This window comes from Alligator mississippiensis, chromosome 1 (assembly GCF_030867095.1).
Source record: "Alligator mississippiensis isolate rAllMis1 chromosome 1, rAllMis1, whole genome shotgun sequence".
Taxonomy (NCBI): domain Eukaryota; kingdom Metazoa; phylum Chordata; order Crocodylia; family Alligatoridae; genus Alligator; species Alligator mississippiensis.
In genome coordinates this window covers 80,272,715-80,296,468 of record NC_081824.1, presented here as the reverse complement: position 1 = coordinate 80,296,468, position 23,754 = coordinate 80,272,715, and the positions used below count along the sequence as shown (strand labels likewise).

Here is a 23,754-nt window from a genome sequence, read left to right as displayed (position 1 = left end):
CACTACTGACACTAAAATAGTCACTAGTTACAGTTTTATTCCAAATGCAATCATTGTCCCCAATTCACAAAACGAGATTATACAAAAAAATGTGAGATTAAAAAAAAAAAAAAAAGCCTTTTACCTTTTTATTTACCTTGTAATTTTGAGGGCTTTGGTTTCACTTTTTAAAGCTGTTTTCTGTGATCATTAGGGGTAGAAACTTATTTAAAAGCAAAATAATAGAAAATGGGGTTAGAAGGGACATCAGGAGGTCCAGTGCAGTCTCTGCTCAAGGTAGAAACATCCCTGTCTAAACTAGCCATACAAAGGTTTGTCTATCCTGCACTTCATAGTTAGAAAGTTCTTGTTTTTATACCCAATATAAATCTCCCTAGATGCAAATGTAGCCCATTACTTCTTTGTGGACAAATTGGAGAGGATCCAAGGGAGGCCAACAAAAACGGTTAGGGGGCTGGGGCACACTTCTGAGGAGAGGGAACTGGGCTTATTTAGTCTGGAGAAGAGAAGACTGAGAGGGTATTTAATAGCAGCCTTCAACTACCTGAAGAGGGGTTCCAAAGAGGATGGGTCTAGACTGTTGTCAGTGGTGGCAGATAACAGAACGAGGAATAATGGCCTTAAGTAGCAGCAAGGAAAGTTTAGGTTAGATAGTAGGAAGAACTTTCTCACTAGGAGGTTAATAAAGCAGTGGAAGAGGCTACCCAGAGAGGTTGTGGAATCACCGTCCTTGGAGGTTTTTAAGACCCGTCTAGACAAAGCCTTGGTTGGGAAGATATAGTTGGGGTGGTCCTACTTTGAGCAGGGGGTTGGACTAGATGACCTCTTGAGGTCCCTTCCAACCCTACTTTTCTATGATCCTATGCTTGTTCTTCCACTGTTTTTAATAATGCCCAGGGTGCACCCCAGTGTCCTTTGCTTTGCATTAATTTCAGCTTCTCTCTCTGAATCCTAGGATAGACTGCATAGTTGTTTGTAGATCTACTACAGTCTGTGGACATGAATCACAAAGGATAAACTTACATTGCAATGATTTGCTTATTCAAGTTATTTTTTCTCATTATTTCTATATGTTTTTTTCCGTACATGTCTAACATTTAAGTAGTGGATCAGGTTAATTCTACTGAAGTAAAACTGCACATTGATCTCAAATCACTTCACCTCAGATTATTCTTACAGATGTTTGACAGGAGGTGGTAGCTGATTTCATGCCTGAATTAAGCTTATGGATAAAAACTTGATAAAAATTCCTGGCTCTGTGTTGTAAACATCATCAGATCTGAGAAAACAGTTTGTTCATTTACTGATTATATCAAGTAGTATTTTAATATAGTCAGATCCACAAGGTTATAGAGATAATTTAGGTATACAAGATAGTGTATTATTATCATGTTGGTAAACATTATAAAATATTAAGGGTTTTAAGCCTTCTGCAGTATAGTAATCCTATGGAATTTTAATCATAATAAAATACTGTATTCCAAATATTTTCAAGACCATTTCTGATGTTATAAATAAATAAAAGAGACTGAAATGGCAAAGATTATTTTTAGAAATCTGGGTAGTAACAAGATATACCCTTTACTGCTTTAATATTAGGTAAATATTTCTAGCTATGATGTAGGAAAGAAGCACAAATGGTAGATGCAAGTCATGGTGCTTATGATCTGCTCCTGTATCATTGAAGTCAAAAGGAACTGTGTTATACATTTGGCAGGATTTGACCCTAAATGCACTTCTAGAACACACTGTGGCAGGATTTAGTGGTAACAGAATAATTTAGAAGCTTTTACTTCGTGTCATATCTTAGTCTTGACTGTTCCTAACCAATTTTATCCTTTATGTTTCATGTTCCAAATTGTAGGAGAATCACAAACACACAGAGGAAGGCTGAAATATGAAAGACTGAAATATTGATGTCTCTGTGTTATGAATACCTGCCTGTCTGTCTATTAATTTTTATCAATATTTTTATTAGAAATTAAATGAACAATTGCCATAATTTTTATTTTTTGCAAATTCTTTCCCAAAACCTTCTCCCATTTTTTGACCAACTTTGTCCTGACACTTTTTCTAAAACAGGGTGCCTAGAAGAAAAGAATAATCCCCCACCCCCAAGTTTGTATAAAAAAGTCCATGTGAAATAGGATTATTAAAAAAAAAAAAAAAAAAAATAGATTACTCTGACCTACTTCTAAGAAGCTATTTATAAATTAACTGTAGAAAGTGTCTCTGTATTGTCCGACTATGCAGAAGCAAGCAGCAGCATAGAATAGATATAGTTAGTTCTGGTTATATGATTGTTGAATATTCAGTCCTCTACACTGAACCTAACCTTCACTGTCTTTATTTCTTCACTTTCGCTTCTTCTAACTTGTTAATGAACTAATGTCACTAAATTATCTGTGGGACACACAAGAGCAACATATGTCAGAGAACCTGGCATTGTTTATGTACTGTGCAATGCTAGCTCTTGGCAGTAATTTCATCTCAAGATAAAAACACTTTAACTTTCATCTTCACCTTTATGTAAACATATTTAAATGGGGGTGTGAGAATTTACACTCCTTAGACACTTTTACGTTTTTATTTTATGAATTTTAGTTTAAACAGAAGATGGCTGGATACAAAGAGGTGAATTGGTTGGCCAAGTGATTTAAATGAGGGATTTTAAAGATATTTGTTATGATGGCTTTCCCTTATGGAGCCAAGTCTTGGAAAAACAGGTGTTGCACAGATTGTACATCTTTAAGAGGTAGTCTCCCCTCCAGGATGTCACACAGCTATAGATAGGTGGAACTGGACAGAGCCAAGGGGGAATTTCATGAAAACTTAGACGTCTCTCATCTTAACGCATCTTTAGTCAGGGACAGATCTAGAGGAATTTCACTGGCATGGTCACACATGGTTATGGACCATGCCATAGGAGTATCACTTGAGGACTTTTTAAGTTGCCCAAAGCAGGTAAGAATTGCTTCTTCTTCTTCATGCTCAGTAGCACAGCACTTCTCCTATTTCTCACTTCCCCTACATGCCACTGATGCTGTCCTCACTGTCCTCTCCTGACCTATGATACGGGAAGCTCCAGAACCATTGTGGCCCTACTGCAGCTGGGCTGTACAGGAGCTGGGCTCAGCCAAGGACAGCAGCAGCGTGCAGGGTTTCCTTCCCTGCCCAGTTGTCCCAGGTGTTCCCACCACCCCAAGAGCAGGCTCAGGGAGGGGGAGCCTGCCCACTGCTGCTGCTGCTTTTTCTAGCAGAGCTGAGCTAGAACTGGGCAGAAGTGGCTCTGGAGGTGCCCTGGTCTCAGGATTCAGCAACAGTGGCAGGCATTGGAAGGGGGAATAGGAGGGGAGAAAAGGTGTTATTGATCACACAGGGGAAGAGAGGGAGTGCAGGGACAGGGGGAGGACTCTTATCTGATTTGGGGACATTAAAAAAGTCACTAGTTGCGGCTCTTCTATGCTGTGGGCTGCCTGTCTTGGCAGGGTGCATATATTAATGAGATTTTCATAGACAGTTATAATTATTCATATTATTAGTATCATTGTAATGTCTAAGGAGTGCTAGGCATTGATCAGTATCCCTTTGTACTGATCTGTTCAAACACAGTACAAAATTAATGGTCCCTCTCCCATTTGCTTTCCCTCTTCCAAATGTCAGTGAGCAGCAAGGGATTTTTTGGCAATAGCTTTTATTGGACTGAGTGTATAGTTGGGAGAGATACTAAAAAGCTTGTCTAACATCTCTTCCAACTTAGACCAATAAAAACTATCACTAGCCCCCTCCCCCCCCCACTTGCTTCTCACTTAGTTCCTATACCATTGTGACCACAACAACACTCCAACTCTACTTTAATTTAAGTGTAAGACAAGAGATGAATAGATGGATACACCCAGCCAGGCAGGAAAATACAAATTAAAAATGAGAGACAGCCAGGCAGATGGGAAGGTACAAGGCAACTATGAGATGCTACTGGTCCACATGACAAACTGTAGTTTCAGCACACCAGCACCCTAACTACTGTCAAGGAGGATTTTAACAAGGATTTTGAAGAAAATATATTAACTTTGTGAGGTGCTTGTTTGAAAGCTTCAGAAATAGGTGATAGAAACATATGGTATGCTTGGTTGAGGTTATAGATACAGTTTTGGTGCAATTTTATGTAGTTCTATCCAGTTATGTGATAACTGATGTACTGGGGTAATGTTATTTGCACTGGAATTCAGCAAGAAACAATTTTCTCATTATTTTTAAAAAAGGTCAGCTGAGTAGTTTCTTTTTTGTAATTTCTAAGTTTTTATTTTGATTATTGCTTTTTAACATAAATTAACTAAAATCTCACAATCAAATGGGTTTTTTTAACTTCCCAATATGATGTTAAAACATCTCATTTTGACAACTTGCATAGCAATGAGAAAAAGGCACAAAAGATCAAACTCTGGTCATAAGCCTGCATTGGTGCGAGATAGGTTGTATTTTTTGTAATAAATGGTTGAAGGACGCAAATAGGTCAGAACCTCATGTAAATATGATTGTTTATTCGGTATATCTTATATATGTCGAACCCTGTAGTGTTAAAGAAGATGCCACTAAAATCAGTGAAGTACTATAGGCCCAATCTCACATTAATCAAGAACTCTAATAGTTGCATCAAACCTAAGTATAGGGGAAGGACGATACTGTGAAGAAAAGTGGGGGACAGGGGACAGGTAATCTTGGTTCTATTTTGACTGTGCTGTGAAATGTGCTTAGTGTATTTGTTTTCTTTTTCTTATCAGTAAAATGGGAATAATACCCGATGCAGCATGCCTGATAGGAATGTTGTGAGGATTATTTTCTTAGTGTTTGTGAAATACTTTGAGATCTTCCAATGGAAAATGTTCTGGAAATGAGAAGTATTATTATCAATTAACATACTGTACTTACTCAAATATAAGATGAGGCTTCCCCCACAATCAGTCTTGGTAAAAAGCCCCTTTTCTTATATTCCCTTTTGAAGAGGAGAGGGAGTAGATGGCTGCTGTGGCTCTGGCTCTGGCCCTGAGCCTGGGTAGGGAACACAGTCAGATCCACAGCAGCCCCCTGCCCACCACTCCACTTCCCCTCTGCAGATTTTGCCCTCTCACCCACTCTCCTCCCCCTTACTCTCAGGTGCAGCTCATCTCCAGCTAAGGCTCAGGTCTCTCCTAGGCATGGAACACATAGGAACGTCTTCCTGTGCCCAGTCAGTCAGCAGCAGCAACACTGCTGCATGGCCAGGCAAGGGCTGAGCTTCCATACTTTGCTCCAGGGTAGAGCATCCTGAGCAGTATCTGACAGTAAGGGGGAAGTGGGGGAAGAGTCAGAGAGTGGGGGGTGCAGAAACTGGGGGGAGTCTGAGACGGAAGCAGCAAAGATCGAGGGGAGTGGGGGGAAGGGCAGAGGCTGTGGGGACCTGTGGGTGGGGGAGTGGAGGTAGCGGGGGTGTGCAGAAGGAAGAAGTGGTCAAGGCAGAATGCAAGTGGACTACTTGACACCTTCTCCCCCCCTCCCCACTTCCACCATGCCTGCTTTCCCTGCTGTAGCCTTGGGTGGGGGAGGGAATTCAAGACAACCCTCCAATACTTAGATCCTACATCTGGAAAATTATAACCATTTTATAAATTTTCCACGTACAGAATCTAATTATAGCATGGTTGTCTTTTATATTTAGAGGCATCTTATATTCAAGTAAATATGGTAGTATAAAAATCACAGCTTTTCTTTACTTACTATAAATTAATTAAACCTCAAATATTCATGTAATTTCAAATATCTGACTTAATTACTGAGTCATTTTTTATAAAACATATTTTACTCATACTTTTGCCTGCTAAGAGCAGAACTCTGAGAAAATTGCTGGTTCATAAATTGTTGATAAGGTAATGTGTGAAGTTTTGCCCCTAATTTTAATGATAGTTGAAGTTTTATATTGCATCCTTGGTTTCATTTCAGTATCATTGTTGTACATATATTTTTGTTTTGTTTTAAATCAAACAAAATGTGTTTTGTTTTAAATCATAAAGTCTTGCAGCTGCTTTTAGATAAGCAAATGAATATCACTTCTGAAATCTACTGTTGCAAATGCATAAGTGCCCTCATATTGGAGAACCTAATTGAGCTCATATGTTGTAAATTAAAAATTCTTTAACTGTAACATCTCTACAGAATGAAGCATTTGATGGCAACCTGGCATAGAGCCAGCATACTGTAATGGCTCTTCCTGTAAAGAAGAAAAGATGGCTCTTATAGGGACAGCTAAAGAAGTTTCTTTATTAAATTTAAATGATAGAACAGCTATGTCTGCAAATTCTAGAAGGGGTAGATTTCTCACACCAATGCCTGTTTAATGGCTGGAAGCTTACTGTGGTGAATCTGTTACAGCTGGTGCAGTTTGATGCCAAATGGGCACTGTGAGGTAAAAAGATTGAGAGTGTTTTGAGTTATGTGCTTTCTTAAGGTGAAGCCAATTCTACCGCCTAGTGACAAGGTATGTAAGTTTCAGAACTATCCTTTAGTGCCTGATATTTGTTAATCACAGAATATCCAGCATCTCACTGTCCATGCCAAATTATACTTAGTAATAAAATAAGATATGCTGCTATTGTTTAGGCTGAGTCTTTTTTTGCTTGTTTAGCCAGGTGTCAGGCAAACTTATAGCATGTTCTGTCCAATGGTGCTGGTGCAGTATAAATGTAGCTTTGATGCTGGGGAGGAGGGTATGTGTTTGAGCCAGAACATTGGCATTTATTCTTCTGTCCTAATTGGATTTATGAAGGTAACAATCCAAAGCTTCCATGTGTTTCTGATATGTCATGCAGATTTCAGACCCATACAACAGGGCAGGAATGACAATGGCCTGGTAGATGAGAAGTTTTGTTGTGTCCTGATGTCACAATAATTGAAGACATGATTTTGGAGATGTTCAAAGGCAGCATAACAGATTTTATCTGGTGATATCATCTATGCTTACTTTTCTAGAAAAGTAGCCAGTCAGGTAGGGAAAATGCTCAACATTCTGCAAGGACTGCCCTCTAATTGTAACATGTGTAGGAGCAGCTGGTTGGTTTGGGGTGGGTTGGTAAAGTATCTTGGTTTACATGAAGTTGACAGTAAGTCCAAACATTTGATATGCTTCATTCCATTCCCCTTTGCCTCACAAGCACTTAGGAACTCATCATTGTCAACAGTCCCTTCACACAAGAATGGCAGTCTTCCAGTAAATGGGGAAGTCAAGTCAAGTCAAGATTGACCTAGAACTTTTCAACTGCGTTGGCCCATGAGACACAGCCATCAGTGTATTAAAGTTCAATAATGGAGGTGTTGGTTATCTTGGATTTGGAACTTAACTGGTTGATGTTAAAGAGATTCCCACTCATGTGATACTGGATTCTGACTCTGGGTGAAAGTCCATTAGCAATGAGATATAGAATAGGTTTGATATTGATGAAAAAGAGCAATCACTCATCCTTGCTTGACTCCAGTTCTAATACTGAAGGGATTTGATTTCAAAGCCATTGATTAGGATGGTTGCTGTCATGTCAATGTGAAGAAGTCTGGGAATGGTCACAAATTTTGCCAGGCATCCAGATCTCATCAGGATCTGCTATAGGGCTCCCTCTTCATTGAACTAAAGGCTTTAGTCAGGTCGATGAAGGCCACATAAAGATCTTGGGTGTTGCTTGCGACACTTCTCCTGATGCTCCTATCTGTTATATCTATGAATGGTCTGAAACCCATTGTGACTCATGTAGAGTTAGGCTGCTGAGAATAAGGGTAAGGATCTTCCAAGCTATGGACAGGAATACAATACCATGATAGTTGCTGCAAGCCAGTCTGTCTCCTTTCTTCAATATGCTAAAGATTCTCTCATCTTTCAAGTCACTGGGAATCTGTTTGTATTTCCAGATTTTCAGAATAATGTTGAGAGCTGGTAAGAGAGCTTTTTTTTCCATTATGCATATACATTTTAGCTGGTATCCATTAAGACCACATGTTTTGTTATTCTTTATCTGCCTAATGCCTCTCAAGGCCTCTTTTAATTTGTGGTTCTTAAAAGTAGTCCTTAATGGAATATTGTGGAATAGCTTTGATGGTATTGCTTGCAACATTAGAATCGCAGCTCAGAAACTCCTGAAATGCTCCTTCCACCATGAGTTGATTGCAAAGCTGTCTTTAAAGAGAGTTGATTGATCCTTGGACCTCAGAGGGTTGGCTTCTTGTGTGCTTGGACCATAGATAGCTTTGCTTGCACTGAAGGAATTATGCATGTCATGAGTGTCAGCAGCTTTTGTCCTTCCACCATTTCTTCTTTCACTCTTGAATTTTCCTCTGAGTCTCAGCTTTAATATGGCACTAAGGCTGCTTGCAGATGCTAAAATACCCCCCCAAAAGGCAGTGCTTTAAACTTTGTGCATTCTTGCACTGAGCCCACTGCATACCCAAAAGAGACAGCGCCTTAGTCGGACCTGACTCTTCAGCATCTGTATAGATTGGGTGCTTTAGTGGGGCTTTTTTGGTGCTTTTCTCTAATCGCTGATTGAATCAACTTCAGCTAGAGGTGCCAAAAAGCACTGCTGAGGTGCCTGATCTGTACAGATGCTGCAGAGCCCAGTTGACGTAACATGCTTCTTCTTCTTCTGGTAAAGCTTGTTTTGTTTTGTTTTGTTTTGTTTTGTTTTGTTTTGTTTTAAATGTCTGTAAGCAGTCTTGCTTCTTTTTGGAGCTGACATCATTTTGCCTACCTCTGAAGGCTTTCCTTTTTCTAAAGACCCCAGTTCAGAACTTTGCTGTCTTCAGTTTTCATTTTCTCAGGCTCTACCCTGAGAACTTGAGTCTACAATCCACAGCAGCCTGCATGACTTTTAGCTCTCTCTTTTCTGCTTCCTCTTTTTGCTTAAAAAACCCATTCCCACAGCAGGGATAATGACCTTCTTTATTATACTATTTTGTTGTTTGAAGTCCACTGCTTAAAAGCATAATGTATTCCTTACAGGGGTGTAGGTTGTAGTCGTGTATTCCTTCACATTTTGCTCTACTGTGCTGCCTTCAAAAAACTTAATGGCTTAAGCTAATTGTGACCACTGTCTATCATGCTGACCATTACTGTCTCATCATGTCTTTGTAGTCACACTTCTGCTTGTATCCAACTGAAACCTGTTGTCTTAGACTTAGATTGTGAGCTGCTTGAGGCAAAGATCTTTCTGTTCTGTGTTTGTACAACACCTAATATAATTGGATTCTGGACTGATTGGGAATTAAAAACATTTAGAGAACAACAAAGAGTACTGTCAAGTTTCAGATGATACATTTTGTGGCAGTTAAGCTGCTTAGATGAATGACTTAGTATAGGGGTGTCAATATTACAGTCTTCAGGGAAGGGACCCACCACTGAAATCCAGGGCACAAAGTCTACTGGTGCATGTTGGTGTGTAGTGTGGGAGGGCTGAGTGAATGACAACTGCAGCTACCACTGCCACTTGTTCCAGTTTCATTTCATGGTCCAGATCTGGCCCAGGATGTAGGGTGAGAGTGACTTAGTATGACTACATTATGCTTTTACACCATGAAGAATACCAGTGGTTTTCTAGCAACGTGTAAATGCCTAACTTAATTGTAAAATACAGGCAGCTAACTCTAATCAGTAAAGCCTGAAAGGGTTTATAACCTGCTGTTTTTAGGAGTTTCCTGTGTCTCACAACAGTAGTAGGTAGACAGACAAACCTATAACCAGTGGAGTAAGGTTATTTGTCATACCTCTCCACTAATATTTTGAAAAAAAATCTGTTAAAGATACAAAAAGGAACTGTATGAAGTGTACACGGAACTGAATCTGGGATTTCACAAAGGGCGGAGACTGGTTCTACAGGGATGACTGTCCCCTGTCCCAACAGTCCTGCCCCCTCTTTCCTCCCCTCCCCTCTCCCACACCCCAAATTCCCTCAGGTGGGCAGACCACAGCATGGCAGCAACAGTCAGGGACATCTTCGAGTCTCCAAAGTAGATTAGAGTTCTCCCTTTTCCCTCCTCTCCCCACTCAGAGGCATGTCCCTTCCTTGCCCTACACACCTACCATCACCATTGCTCCTGCTGTCTGAGCTGTGTGGGGGCTGGGCCTGGCCCAGGACAGGGGCAGCAGTAGAAGTGGCAGTGAGTGGATGGGTCCTTTATAGGGAGAATTGTCTTTGTATAATTTGACATTTATATTATCATTCAATAGTGAAGTCAAAATAGGTCATTTGGATCTATAGGGCAAATTCGCCTGGCAGTTTACTGAGGGAATCATGGTTGTTGGCTACAAATTGACAACAATAAAGCTGTTATCCTGTGTTCAGTGTTTAAGGTTAAGATATTAGATGCTGATTATTGCTTTATTTGTGATGAATGGAAATAGATTTGATGCAGACAAGCAGCATGGTGGAATGATGTAGAGCTGTCTATGAAAACATCTGTACTAATCTACCAATAGAGTAAATTATAGCTACAAGCAAAAGACATTGATCTAAAAGGATCATTAACAGCTTTAACTAACTGATCCAAGTAATAGGATAAATGACATACCATTATCAAGATCAGACTTTTTAGAGCTGTCAATTACAATTACTAAAACATGTTTGCTACTATTTCAATTTCAACTATTTTATGACTATGTTCACTGTGTTCTACTTTGGGTAGCCAACAAGGATCAATTAAGTGGTAAAATCCACAGGAAAAAAATTACCCAGTCGTCCTGCACTCCATTTACCAGGAGGTCAGTCACAAAGGGAAAGATAATTGCTGCAAGCCAGCAAAATTAATCGGGGATGAGCCAGAAAGGATGATGTATGTTCTGTGACAAAATACGTGACAGAGATGTACGTACAGACCTGTAGCTGCTTGCCTTGTTGAGGACCCAAGGACAAGAGAAGGAGACCTGTGAAAAACAATTAACATGACTTCAGAGTGAACAATTCTTAATTATCCATAACATGTCGACATCAGATAATTGGTGTCCCAATTTTTAACAATATTTTGTCATTAACTACAGTAGACTAGAGAAGATCAAGAGCAAAGCCATTTGCCTGAGCCAAGTGTTACATAACTGCACCCACATGTGAACATAAGTCAACTCAGTCATGCTGATGTAAGCAACATGGAAATCATCCTATTGTGAGACTGATTCAAATGAACTAATTTGCAATGTGTATTAAACTATATTTTATGCCTTTCTAAGGTAAGATATTAAAGTTGGTGATACCAGCTAGCCCAACAAAAAGCATCCGAAATAGAATTGTGGTTTTATTCTCCCTCTGTTTACTCTTTTTATCCTTGCATTGCTCTTAAGAAAATAATTTATGGCAAAATATTATAGCTATTATCAGTATTAAAAATATAAATAGTTATGAACAATCTACATGCACATTCAGAAAATAATAATATTTTATTTAACTGCTTATTGCTTATTTATTTATTTATTTATTTATTTATTTGACAGCCCCATGGGATGCCCCCATGACCCCTCTCTTCTCTTTCTCTGTTTATGTCTCACACACATGCACATGCACACACGCATGCATGCCCTTGGAAACAGATAAAAGGCAAGCAACACAGAAATTATTTGATTTTTCATATTATACTGGGCACATCCTGTGTCTCCTATTCACATCAAGTATTAGTTCCCAGTCAAATCAGCAGTAAAACTCTCAGAATCTGGTCTTCATATCTAAAGCCCTGTTCTCCCTTCTTCTCTTTTTAGAGCTGAATATTCCAGACCCTTTCATAAACATGTAGAGTTTTGTTGCGCACAGTTCTCCATGGAGTTCAATGTGACTGTTTTAACAAAATCAAATCCTTCATTTTCTTTTCCTTCCCCTTGAGATCTGCCCTGTCTCTTATTCCCTTTCTCACTTGTTGGTTTTCTCTGCCTTTGCCATGCTTCTAAACTTTTCTCCCCTGAGTTCCTGAAATGCTATTTCTGAACAAGAGCTGTTGTTGGCCTGTACTCAGTGCTTGCACTTAGGGCTCTTGTAGCTGCGTTAGGGTGACTACATTGTCCCATTCTTGGGGCTTGATGTGTACAGAACAGGAATGACTTAGCAGGGTGTGCTTGTCACTGGTATTCCTGACTTAACCCAAAAATGGTGTAGGCAACTCATTTTTTATCATTCTACCCCAGCTCTTTTAAAGCAGAACCTCAGTAACTCAGCCAGATTCTGATTACATTTACTCTGCTGAGTATATTACTTTGTTGGAGAGCCTAGTAGAGCTTATTGTGACTATAAGAACTTGTGTATGAAAAGAAAAAATGAATCATAACAGTTCAGAGCCCTTATACATTATTATATATTAATTATCTTTGTTCCAGAAATCTTCACTGGAATTACTTTAGATTTCTACTTGTGTGGCTTAGACCAGGATCAAGTCCCTCTTTCTACTTCTAATTTCTTTAGCTGTAATTTGATTAATAAGGGAGAGGAAAAAGCATTGAACCCGTTTGCATTAGTAGGTCAGAGGGCTTACTCAAGTGAAGAGTTCTAAGCGATGCATTCTTCTCTTTAATGTGTACATTCTAAGTCAGTATTTGAAGTTTACTCTCAATTCATATCCAAACCTCAAAGTTAAAAGTTTGCTAATATTCCATTTTCCCCAAGAAAATACTTAAATGTATGGAAAAGCAAACAAAATATATTCTATATAATCAATGTTTTAAAACACTATGAAACTCTATTTATTTATTTATTTATTTATTTATTCATTTATAATCTAATCATATGATTACTTTAAATAATTAAGGACCATTTAAATAATTTATTGACTAAATAAAAAGAGTAACATTGTTTGAGTATATGAATATATGAGGATGTCTTAAAGACTAACTCAATGATTTAAATGCCTATATATATATCAATACGAGCGTTTTTTATATATAGGCATTTAAATCATCAAGTTAGTCTTTAAGACATCCGTACATATTCATATACTCAAAACATGTTGATATATGTATCTGTTATATTTATGTTCAGAATGCTAATAAGTATAAAATATTTGTTTTATTCTTTCTGTAATTGTAAATGACATCAAAACGCTTGTATTGATAAAACTCTTGTTGACTAAGAGTTAATCAGACCTGTGATAATATAGCAATGACCACTTATCAGCATTATGTTCTCATATACAGGTAATAAATTAACCAGCCAGCCAGCAGCATTAAATAATTATGTACTAATAACCTTAACTGGCTAATAAATCAGGGCAACAGACCTTTTTCCCCAACCTCCTTTTATCATCTTACAGTATCTACAAGTATTTCAGGTTCAAGTTACTTTAGAAGAAGATGAGGAGCAGTATCTAGAGGCTTGGAGCCCTTGTCAAGAAAGTTTTCTTTGTCACCACTTCCTTGGGTGAAAAAAGGGGGATGCAGTAGTGTAGTTGCACCTTCCTTTGATTCCTGTTCCTCCCAAACTTAAAAATCATCTACCTAGGAGGTGCAGCAGCATTTGTATTTGGGCAGCACTGAAGAAGTTAGCCTTAAATGGAATACTGTAGTGCTTAGACCTCTAGTATATTAGTAAGGCCTCTAGTTTCTCATTAAGTGGATAAAAACTTGTGTTGTTATATATGTGATGATGCACCGCATCATCTACTCCTCTGTTTTCAAAATCCTAGATCCACCCATGGCCACCTCTGTTGTATAATGAAAGGAATCTATTTTGAGTACCTCTGCTGACTGCAGGCATCACAGTAGGGATTGAAAATAGAGGTAGTTTCTCAGATAGTCAGTCCATTTACTGCTTTACCCACTAGTACGCAGCCAGTGGAGATCCAAGAACACTAGTTACGTGTTCTCCCAACAAGTTGCCCTGCTCATTAAGTGAGCTGCTCTCTTCTGCACTAGCTTTAATTTCTAGACTGCATTGTAATAGTCTGATGTTGAGAATACAAAGGCAAAGGAACTCTTTGCATTTACCCTTGAAAGAAAAAGCCTACAACTAATATGCTTAAGAGGCTGACCTCTTGCAATATAATATGATAATTTATGTAATTGGGGCTCTAGAATTCATCCAAAGATGTAAACTGTAGTGTCCAACTTTGACTGAAGAAACGCTTTAGTCAAAGGGGCTGATATTTCTACTCTGGGTTTATACCATCTGCAGATCTTGATCTGGGTCCTTGATGTTGTCCAGTTAAACTTGAACAACCTTGTTGTCATCTAATTCTGAACCTCAGCTATATTTTCTATATTGGATAAGGTAGAGGTGCCTGCCTAGTTGCATGTCTCCAGCATACTGAAAACACTATGCTCCAAATTACTGCACTCCATTGCCAGTCTTCCTAGTAGCCTTTATTTTCTTTTGAACATGAGGGGTGACAGTCACTTCGTAGGCTGAACCTTTGAAAGATCCTGTTCGGGGATGGGGGGGAGAGAAGCAGGAGTAGTAATTACCCAGACCTATCTGTTGAGATCCTTCCAGACCTATCTGTTGAGATCTTTTCAAGACATGAGATAGAAGCCAGGAAGGAGCAGCTCACTGTCACTAAGGTCTGTAGATGAATGAACATTCCCATTGGATCAGTGGTATGGAAGGTAGATGATTGATCTAATATCATATAAATACACATGAACAAAAATACTGATTACAAGCATATATGGTTTTAAACCTCAAATGGGTTTCTTTCAGCCTTTAAAGGAAAATAAGTGTGTAATTTATTCAACTCAGATTAATGTGAATTGAGTTAGAATTTTGTATCCACAAGTAGAAAAACGCTGTATTCTAATTTTCAACAAAGAGGAACTGCTTGTAGCCATGTTAGAAATTCTCAAAAATAGTTGTCCTTCATGTAAAAGTGATGTCACATTTAAGGTTTTGATTTTACAAATCCATACAAAGGTAAACTAATCTGTTATAAAATCAGTGGAACTATTTGTGTGCTTTTTGTATGGAGGTATCTAAAGGATCAATACCTAAAAGAGCAGAACATAATTCAGTGTTTTGGTAATTAATATTCATAGAAAAGAATTAAAAGGGAGTCCGAGTCCAGCTTTCCTTAATATAGGACCAGCACTTCTAAGTCCAAACTGTTATGTAAGGTAAAATAACTACCATATTTCATGGTGTATAAGTTGGGTTTTGAAGCCCAAATGTGGTGTCTTAAAAATCAAACCCAATTTATACACCATGCCACTTCAAAAAATTGTTGCTGACAAACCACTGCAAGCAGCACCAGGGATAGGGATGGGGACAGGCTCGGTGGGGATGTGCCACTCACAGGGGACAGGGATGGGTTCAGCGCTCGCCTGGCTCAGCACCATCCACTGTAAGCAGTGCCAGGCTCCCAGGTAATGGGGCCTTGCCAGCTTAGCACCAAGCCTGGCCCCATCCCTATCCCTGCCCCCTGCCATGGGTGCATCCCCAGATGAGCACTGAGACTGGCACTGCTCATAGGGATGGGATGGAGCAGGGTTTGGTGCTCAGGGCTCAGTGCTCAGGGCTCAGTGTTTTAGGGGATGCACCAGCCGAGCACTAAGCCCAGCTGAGCACAGCTCCCCATACTTACCTGTACACAGCATTTAGCAGCATAGCTTGCAGTGGTGGGCTTGGTGCTCAGCTGGCATGGTCCAGTCAGCATTGCATGCAGGGGATGGGGCTGTGCCAGCCAAATGCTGAGCCCGGCTCTGATTTATACACCGTGCCTATGCTAATCCTAACTTGTTGTTCAGAAAACCGGGGTTGACTTATACACCGTGTTGACCTATACACTGTGAAATACAGTATATGCATTTCTCTGCACCCCCCCCCCCTTCAAAGTCTAGGGTATTTAAAAGTATTTTTTAAACATATTTTTAAATAGTTGGTCTATATGTTTCTGTTTATTGTAGGTTTAATTCCCTGCTTGAGTTTTGGAAATTAAGTTGTTTGTTCCTGTTGAGCTACACATTTTCAAGTTAGGAATACATCAGATAAAATCATTTCTAAGTCAGTCAAGGAACAGCAAAATAAATTAATTTTAGACTTTTAATGGTCAACTGTTGTCTTCCTGTTTGGTCCTAAATAAATGACCATTTAGTGCAAATTAAGAAATTCCCAAATACACATGTATGTTTTTAGAATCAAATCCGGTATTTTTCACAATAGTGATAATATGCATGAAGAGGATCACACTTAGGACAAAGCAGAAAAGCCTTTAAACAGTCCAGGACCTCAGAAGAGTTTTCAGTTTGGTAAAAGGAAAATGGTGCCCCCCCGCCACCTCCAGGAGCATGAAACTGAGCCCCCAAACTCCCTCCCAGCCTGGGCCTGCTCTACCCTAGCTCAAATTGTTGCTGTCCTGGGCGCATGTGTGGTTGCTGTGCTCAGGAGCAGTTTACTCCAGTGCAGACAGCTCTGGAGATTACTGTTTTGCCTTAATTTCATGTGTAGAAACTTAATTGCTAACTAAATACTTTTTGCAGTTCTTATTTATCTGATATTAGTTGAAGAATGGATTGGATTGCTTCCTCCCCCCTCCCCCCCTGAAATAAATATAATATTGTTAAGGATCATGCCTTCCCATTTTAAGCTTTACAACCTTTTTTAAAATTGATAGCAATTTTGCTGCATCAGCCTTCTAGAGCCTTAGTTTTTTGTTAAACAGCTTGTACTGACTTCAGTTGGAACAGAAAGAAAAACCTGTGTGTGTGTGTGTGTGTGTGAATGTGCACACGCGCGTGCACATGTACCAAGTATTAAATTCTTGGTATATCTGTCTGCAAAAGTCTACAGAATCAAAAAAAAAAAAAAAAGGGTTCAACAGAGTGGAAAATTGATACAGTCTGTACATAGATTTTTTTTTAAGTTAATCTGCAATACAAAAAAAGAAAACATACATCAGATAGATACAGGTGTTCCATCTAGAAAGTTGCTAAGTTACCTTCCATAAGCTGCCTTTGTGTTTCTTTTGATGTTGTGATGTTTCATTATTTTCTGAGAGCTAGGAATGAAATGGATGAATGAGTCTTAATTGCAGTGCCCTGGTGACTAAATTTTGGACTGTTGTTGAGACAGACACTGGGTGATCTGATAAACATCAACCTCTTTTGCTTCATGACTTGATTGGGATCAAATTACTAGTTAAAACATGCAGAGAGAAGAAAAATGCTCTCTTTTTAGAATGTCAGGTTTTTAAAATAACTCTTTTTAAAAGTATTTAATTGATAACCATTTGGTAAATAGAAACACACTTGTTTACCTAATAGTAAACCCATGGTATGTTTTGGTACATTGATTATTGAACCAAAACTGATTTCAAAGATTTTATTAAAAATAAATAAATAAATAATGGGAACTCTGAAGATTTACTTTCTTACTGCTTTCAATTTAAAAACTTTTTATTTTATTTGACAAAATCAGATAGTGTACTATTTTTAAAGCAGAATTGGGGATTACAAAATATTTTCAGACATGTAGTACATAAATTTAAAATTGTCTTTCCAGCATATTATGTAAGCAAAATAGTAATCTGTTTTCAAAAAGTTGTCTTGCCTTTTGTAAGCTCTCAATTTTGTATGAAAAAGAGAGAGAACTTGCATGTGAATTATGCTTTTTTAAAAATAATGTATTTAGTTCTTTTTTAAATATGCAGTAATACTTTCTAGATATGCAGAGAAATTTTAAATTTACTTTTTGGAGAAGGTATGAATGTCTTTTTTCAAGAAATCTGTTTTACTGTGGTAAAAAGACTGTCTTAGCTTCAGCAGTATTTACGACCTGATCCAAAGTAAGTGCAATTCCATCGTTTGATTTCAAAGGCCTTGGGATTAAGACCATCAAGATGATGATGACTTCAAATGTATAAAGAGTGGGCCACAATCCTGCTCCACGTATTCAAAGACCAGAATTTTTAGGAGTTATGCTCATTTTAAAATGGAAAATACTGATCAAGAAGGAAATTTACTTGTTTTAGAAAGGAAAGAAACAGCTGTTAATGACTGATTTATATATTTCCATACTCATTTACCAAGCAGATAATAAATTGAAAATTAGCCTTTCTACTTTTACTTAAATGTGTAAATAGAGGTGGATCTTGGAAACCATTATTCATGTACATAACTTCACTTAAAACAAGCACTGTATGTATATGTTTGCATTTGTAGGATCTGGCCGTAAATAGGGGTCCAATCCTGCATTCCTCCTGTGTTAAAAAAACTATTTAGTTCAATGTATCCCTCTTAGTATGTCTCAAGGGGACCTGCTTGGTGTGCAAAGACCAAAGCTGTAAAAAGTAGAAGTCACCAATATTTATTAAAATCCCATTGGTAATATCATTTACCCTGTTGTTCGTATGATGACTTTCTTTTACTTTTATCATTTCTAGACTGTAAATAAATATATCAATGCAAAAGAGTTAACGATATACTTAGTAGGACTATATTTAATAATTGTGAAGAGATACATTTTATGCCATTTGATTTACCTAATTTATAGCCCCATTTGATTACCACAGCATGTCTTTCATCTGTAAGGATTGTACTCAAGGGACTAGTCAATTTATTAATTCATCACTTGCCTTCTTTTATAGCTGCATTACCCCATTATGACATAAAAGCAGAGAGATGCACTAATCTGAAAGCTGCCAGCCAACTGTTTTCACTCTAGCTGACCTTTTGTTTGCAGGCACAATACTGATAAATTTTCTATTGGTTTCCTTTTCTTGGAGATTACGTTACAATCTATCCTTTTGTTTTATAGTGCCATGATGAGAACAAGATGACAGCATTGAATCCAATGGCTGCAGTTACTGAGGCCTCTAAAGAGGAAAGGCCTTCTTCAAGTTAACCTGTGGCTTTTTTTTAAATGCCTTTTGATTTATCTGTCACCTGATCCATCAGCAATGAATAATTTTCATGGAAGGTGCACTTTAATTACATTCCCATTTGACTTGCATTATCATGCCCTATCTAGGTAATTAATCTCACCAAGTATCCAATTTCGGCCTTTATTGCTGGCAGGCAGACCTTCTGAATTATGTGTGCTTGAATGGGCATTGGGTCAGTTGTTAAACCAAACAGGCCATGAAACAAATTTTGGGTCGTCCAAGCTTTCTTTAAAATGTGTCTACTGAGAAAGAAGAGTATTGTAATTGGATTGCTTTGGTGACATGATCAAGTCTTCTAGAGTTTTCAGAAACAAGAGACTCAGAAGGTACTGACTGACACATTCAACCAAACAAAAATAGCAGAAATTCCAAACGCTGTGCTCTCTTTGAAAGAATTATTCAGCAAGCAGCAAAACTAGGTATAAAAACAAAAAAGTAATTTTTAGTCTTTTGAATAATTTATGGAGCTCAGTGAATGGGCTGCACGTGCCAAAGGGCTGCTTTGAGTTGGTGCATTCAGAAGGCATATTAGTATTCCTACTACTGTTTTAAGATTAGGAATTGAAATTGTGTTGAATTTTGAGTTTCATTGCTCTGTGAGGTGAAAAATAGAGTTTTAAGCAATGTTGTGCAGTTGAACTAGGAGATTAACTTACATGGTAATACTCTTGTAGAGAAGGTTATTTTTATTTCTTCTTCCGTGCTCTCTAGAAATTGTAGCTAAAGACTGCATTGGCTAAGAGCTGTAAGTGTGTGTAAAACTGAAGAGAATTTGAAGTTTTGAGGTGCAAAAATTAAAACACTATTAGAACCTTACATTTAGGCATTTGCTTTGATGGGAAAATTCTGTATCCATCTTGGAAATACCTTTTTAAGCTTCCTCTAGTATTCTTTTCCTTCACTATAGAAAAATAATTATTTAGTATGAATTTTAGTTAAAAGGAATCTAATCCCAATGTCTCATACGTCAATGAGAGAATGGCAGAAGCAATCTAGTTTATATTTAGTCTGAAACTTCTCCAAGGTTTCTTCTTCTGGTTTGGTTCAGTCTTCACAAAAAGAATTTTTTGATCCTGTAAGCACATATACACAGGCAGAAGTTTACTTACTTTATTCATTCAGTGAAGCTAATGAGACTGTGTAAATGAACTATCTTGCCTTATTTTAAATGAGGGATTAGAGTGTAGTTTGGAAATATTTTAGAACTACATTTTATATGTATTAATATTTCTGTTTACAGAACTTTCATATAAATCATTGTATTTCCCATACATAAGAGAGCTTACTTTAAATATTTAACTAAATCCAATTATTCTGTCACCTATCCCAAATCCATCACTTTGAAACTTTTAAGGAATAAAATTGTTAGCACATTTATCTCATACTGTGATGCAAATTCTTTTACCACTAAATAATGACTTCAGATCTAGTGCATCGTCACTGACAATCCCTTGCAGTTGAGGATGATTGTCTTCTATGATTGCCTTATCTGTGGGTCTGAAAATAGCTGACAAGGCCAGTCTGAGATTGACAGGTTCTGTTGCAATTCAGGCATGTGCTTCCGTACAGGGTGGGTGGCTCTGGATTTTTGATTTACTCTGTGACGTGCTGTTTTTGCCACTCCTGTTTTTCTGTCTTCTATTGTGGCCATGAGGTTCATAGTACTGAAATCCTTGCAGCAGAATTCCTCCATTTGGAGTGGTCCTGGCTGATAGTCTCTCATGAGTTGATGTTGATGTTACATTTTTTCAAGTTGGTCTTGAGGATGTCCTTGAATAACTTTCTCTGTCCTCCTCTTGAGCATATACCTTGACTGGGAAAATAAAACTTGTTTTGGGAGTCTGGAGTTGGACATCTGAATGATGTGACCAGCCCAGTGAAGTCCATGTCAGACAGTCATCACCTCGATGCTTGTGGTGTTTGCAAGAGAACACTGATGTTTGTGCATCTGTCTTCCTACTGGATTTGAAGGATCTTCTGTAGGCAGCGCTCATGGTACTTATGCAGCGACTTGAGGTGTCTCCTGTATGTAGTTCACATCTTGGCTCCATACAATAAGGTAGAAATCATGACTGCTTCATAAACCATGAGCTTAGTTTCGAATCTGATGTTGCAATCTTTAAAAATCTGTTTTCTGAAGCATCCAAAGGCTCCACTTGCACATTTGAGGTGATGTTGGATTTCTTCATTGATGTCAGCCTTCTGTGAGAGAGGGCTTCTGAGGTATGGGAAATACTCAGTGATCTCTAGAGCCACACTGTAGATCTGAATTGCTAGACCTGGGGACTGCTCATTAAGAGCTTGTTGATGAAGGACCTTAATTTTCTTTTTATTAAGCACCAGTCCCATTTTCTTGTATGCCTTGGTAAAGACATTGGTGATTGCCTGAAGATGTGCTTCCAAGTGAGCACAGACTACAGCATATTCAGTGTAGTGGAGCTTGGTGATTGAGGTTGGGGTGTCACCTGAGTTCGAGCCACAGTTGTGATGCAGCGCTGTGGGCATTCGCTATTTGGATTGTTCATAAGGGTCCTGATGTTCCAGGTCCTGAAATTAATTGTGTATCTTCATTGATTTTGATCATAATAAAGGTGCATAATAAAGATCATCACATAATTCTTGACTAGGTGCAGTTATCCAGTCAGGAGAAAGGTAGGCAGACTATGTTTAGGGCACGTTTTCTAGCCCCCTTCATGTGTGGGGTGAAGAGCATGGATCCTAAAGACGTCTGCTCAGTTGCAGTTACAGCTGCCGAATCGCATTGCTGCCTCATCCAAGTATTAGACAGCCTTCTCATAACTGCTACCTTTATGCCAGTTCATGGCTAGGAGTTTCCAGGCCTCACAGTCCTGCTCCCTTCATCACTAGCTGGTCGTCAGAGTACTTGAAAAATGTGGTAAAGCCGTTTTCATGGAAGGTGACTGTATGTCATTTCTTTTTTTTTTTTTGGTGGGAAAGCTGCTTCTCCACAAAGTGCTGCTTTACATCAGCTTCCACGCAATTCTTACGGAACGGGACCTTGATCCAATAGCAAGGAGGCCAAGACAATTGGAAATATCATTTCGCTGCAACCTCCATCTGCCTTTGCAGCCATTAGGATTCAGCCATCTTTTTCTGCCTGCTCTGGATATATGTGGCTTTTCAGGAGAGAGAGCATTGCTATCTTCTGTCCCCACCACATCCTGGTGGCGTTGCTGCTCCTTGGTCCACTACTGCTCATTTGTTAGAGTTACCCTTGCTTATCTCACAGCTAACCTTCCCTGAAGGTCATTCCACTATCTGCCACCTGTGGTCATTCTGGGTAGCAGTACAGCTCTGCCCCCAGAGATCTAGTGCACCTAGATCAGGGGTTTCCAAACTGTGGTATGCATACCTCTGGGGGATATGTGGGAGAAATTGTGTAATGGAGGATTTGTCATAATAATAATTGGCATTTAAGAGGCTAAAATCAAATGTATGCTGGTAGGGGTATGCAGGCAGTGGATAAATTTGGAAGGGGGTACACCTGAAAAAAAAAAGTTTGGGAACCTCTGACCTGGAAAATGATAAGACATTGTTACCATCTAGAAATTGTTTTTGAGCTGTGTGAAATATGTTGACCTCTGTTCGCTTTCTAGTGCATACATATAATAAAAATGGCACTTTTGCCAGTTCCAAAAGAAGAGACAAGGATTAAATGTACATGACCCAGTGAAATTTTTCACCCATGGGCATGGTACTTACAAGTGGATGCAGTCCATGGAGGATGTACAGCTCCTGGCTTTTGCTTGCCTATTTTGTGGGTAAAAAAATATGCCCCCCCTAGTTTTCAGTTGAAGTTCAACTGAAAATTCATTAAATAGAATATTTTATTTCTAAATTAATATTTGTTATTGGTGTTATTTTTTTATAGCTATGTCCCACCCTATTCAAAACGTTCAGAGCAGTTCTTTAGTGATGGATTCTGCCATAGTATGCAAGACCAACGTCTGTCACATTTTTGTTGATGTCCCTGGGATCTTCACACACATTAAATTGCATGACCAATGAAGAGAATTAAAATGTACTACTGTCCAGTTAGCTAAAATTTAAGCATATTTATTATAATTTGTAATTGCTGTTTAGTGAATTATTAAAACTGAAACAGTTCACTTAACTGAATATAACAAGTTAAAAATAAAAACAGTAATGGCTTTCCCTTGATTCACTGTTTATTATTTTATTAATTTCCCATCTTTTGGAATGCATGCACACATACAGACAGACACATACACATGCTTTTAAGTACCCCCCCACCCTGCTGTACCCCAATATATAACTTATTTCCTAAAATCTAAATATCTATTGACTTAAAACCTGAAATGGGTATCCCTCAGGTATGGATGGTGTCATATTGTTGACCAGTGCTTGGTACAAGAATTTTCTGTATTTCTTTAGAAGCAATCTGTCTTCCTTACTGCTAAATTTGAAGCTAAATGTAATATTTAGTCTGAAATGGATGTGACTTACAAATATTCAAAAGGTGTTGCAGAGAAAAGATATAAAGGCCCTTTAAAATTTATTTTCATAATGGATTGGTTGATACCTCTTTTGAGAGGGACACTAGAGCTAAAAGTATATCTAAAATGGCCTCTTTGAAGGAGCACCTCAGGCACTGTGTGGCAGCTGTGCCTCTTGGAAGAAGAGGGATGGATTGCTCCTTAAGGCACTGGACCGGGACTCAGGAGATCTGTGATAAATTATGCTCTGAGTCCCAGAGGCTTCCTGTGTTACTTTGAATAAATCACTTAATCTCTCTGCACTGCTATTCTCCATTTGAAGAATGGGGATAATACAGCCTGCCTTCGTTACACGAGTGTTGTGAAGAAAAATCCATTAAAGACTGCAGAGCACTCAGATACAGTATTGCTGGGGGCTATATGA

The 23,754-nt window shown here is 38.5% G+C and overlaps 1 protein-coding gene across 3 annotated transcripts in view; it reads left to right on the top strand.

The window, feature by feature from the left end:
* EPHA7 (EPH receptor A7) overlaps window positions 1-23,754 on the top strand; it is a 217,245-nt gene that overhangs the window by 75,383 nt on the left and 118,108 nt on the right. The window contains exon 6 of one of the 3 annotated variants that reach the window (XM_059732118.1): window positions 18,726-20,229. The exons of the other annotated variants lie outside the window; for them this stretch is intronic. Coding sequence (XP_059588101.1) covers window positions 18,726-18,733 — 8 coding nt within the window. The 3' untranslated portion in view covers window positions 18,734-20,229. Of the gene's footprint in view, window positions 1-18,725; window positions 20,230-23,754 lie in introns of those variants that run through there. 3 annotated transcript variants of the gene reach the window in all.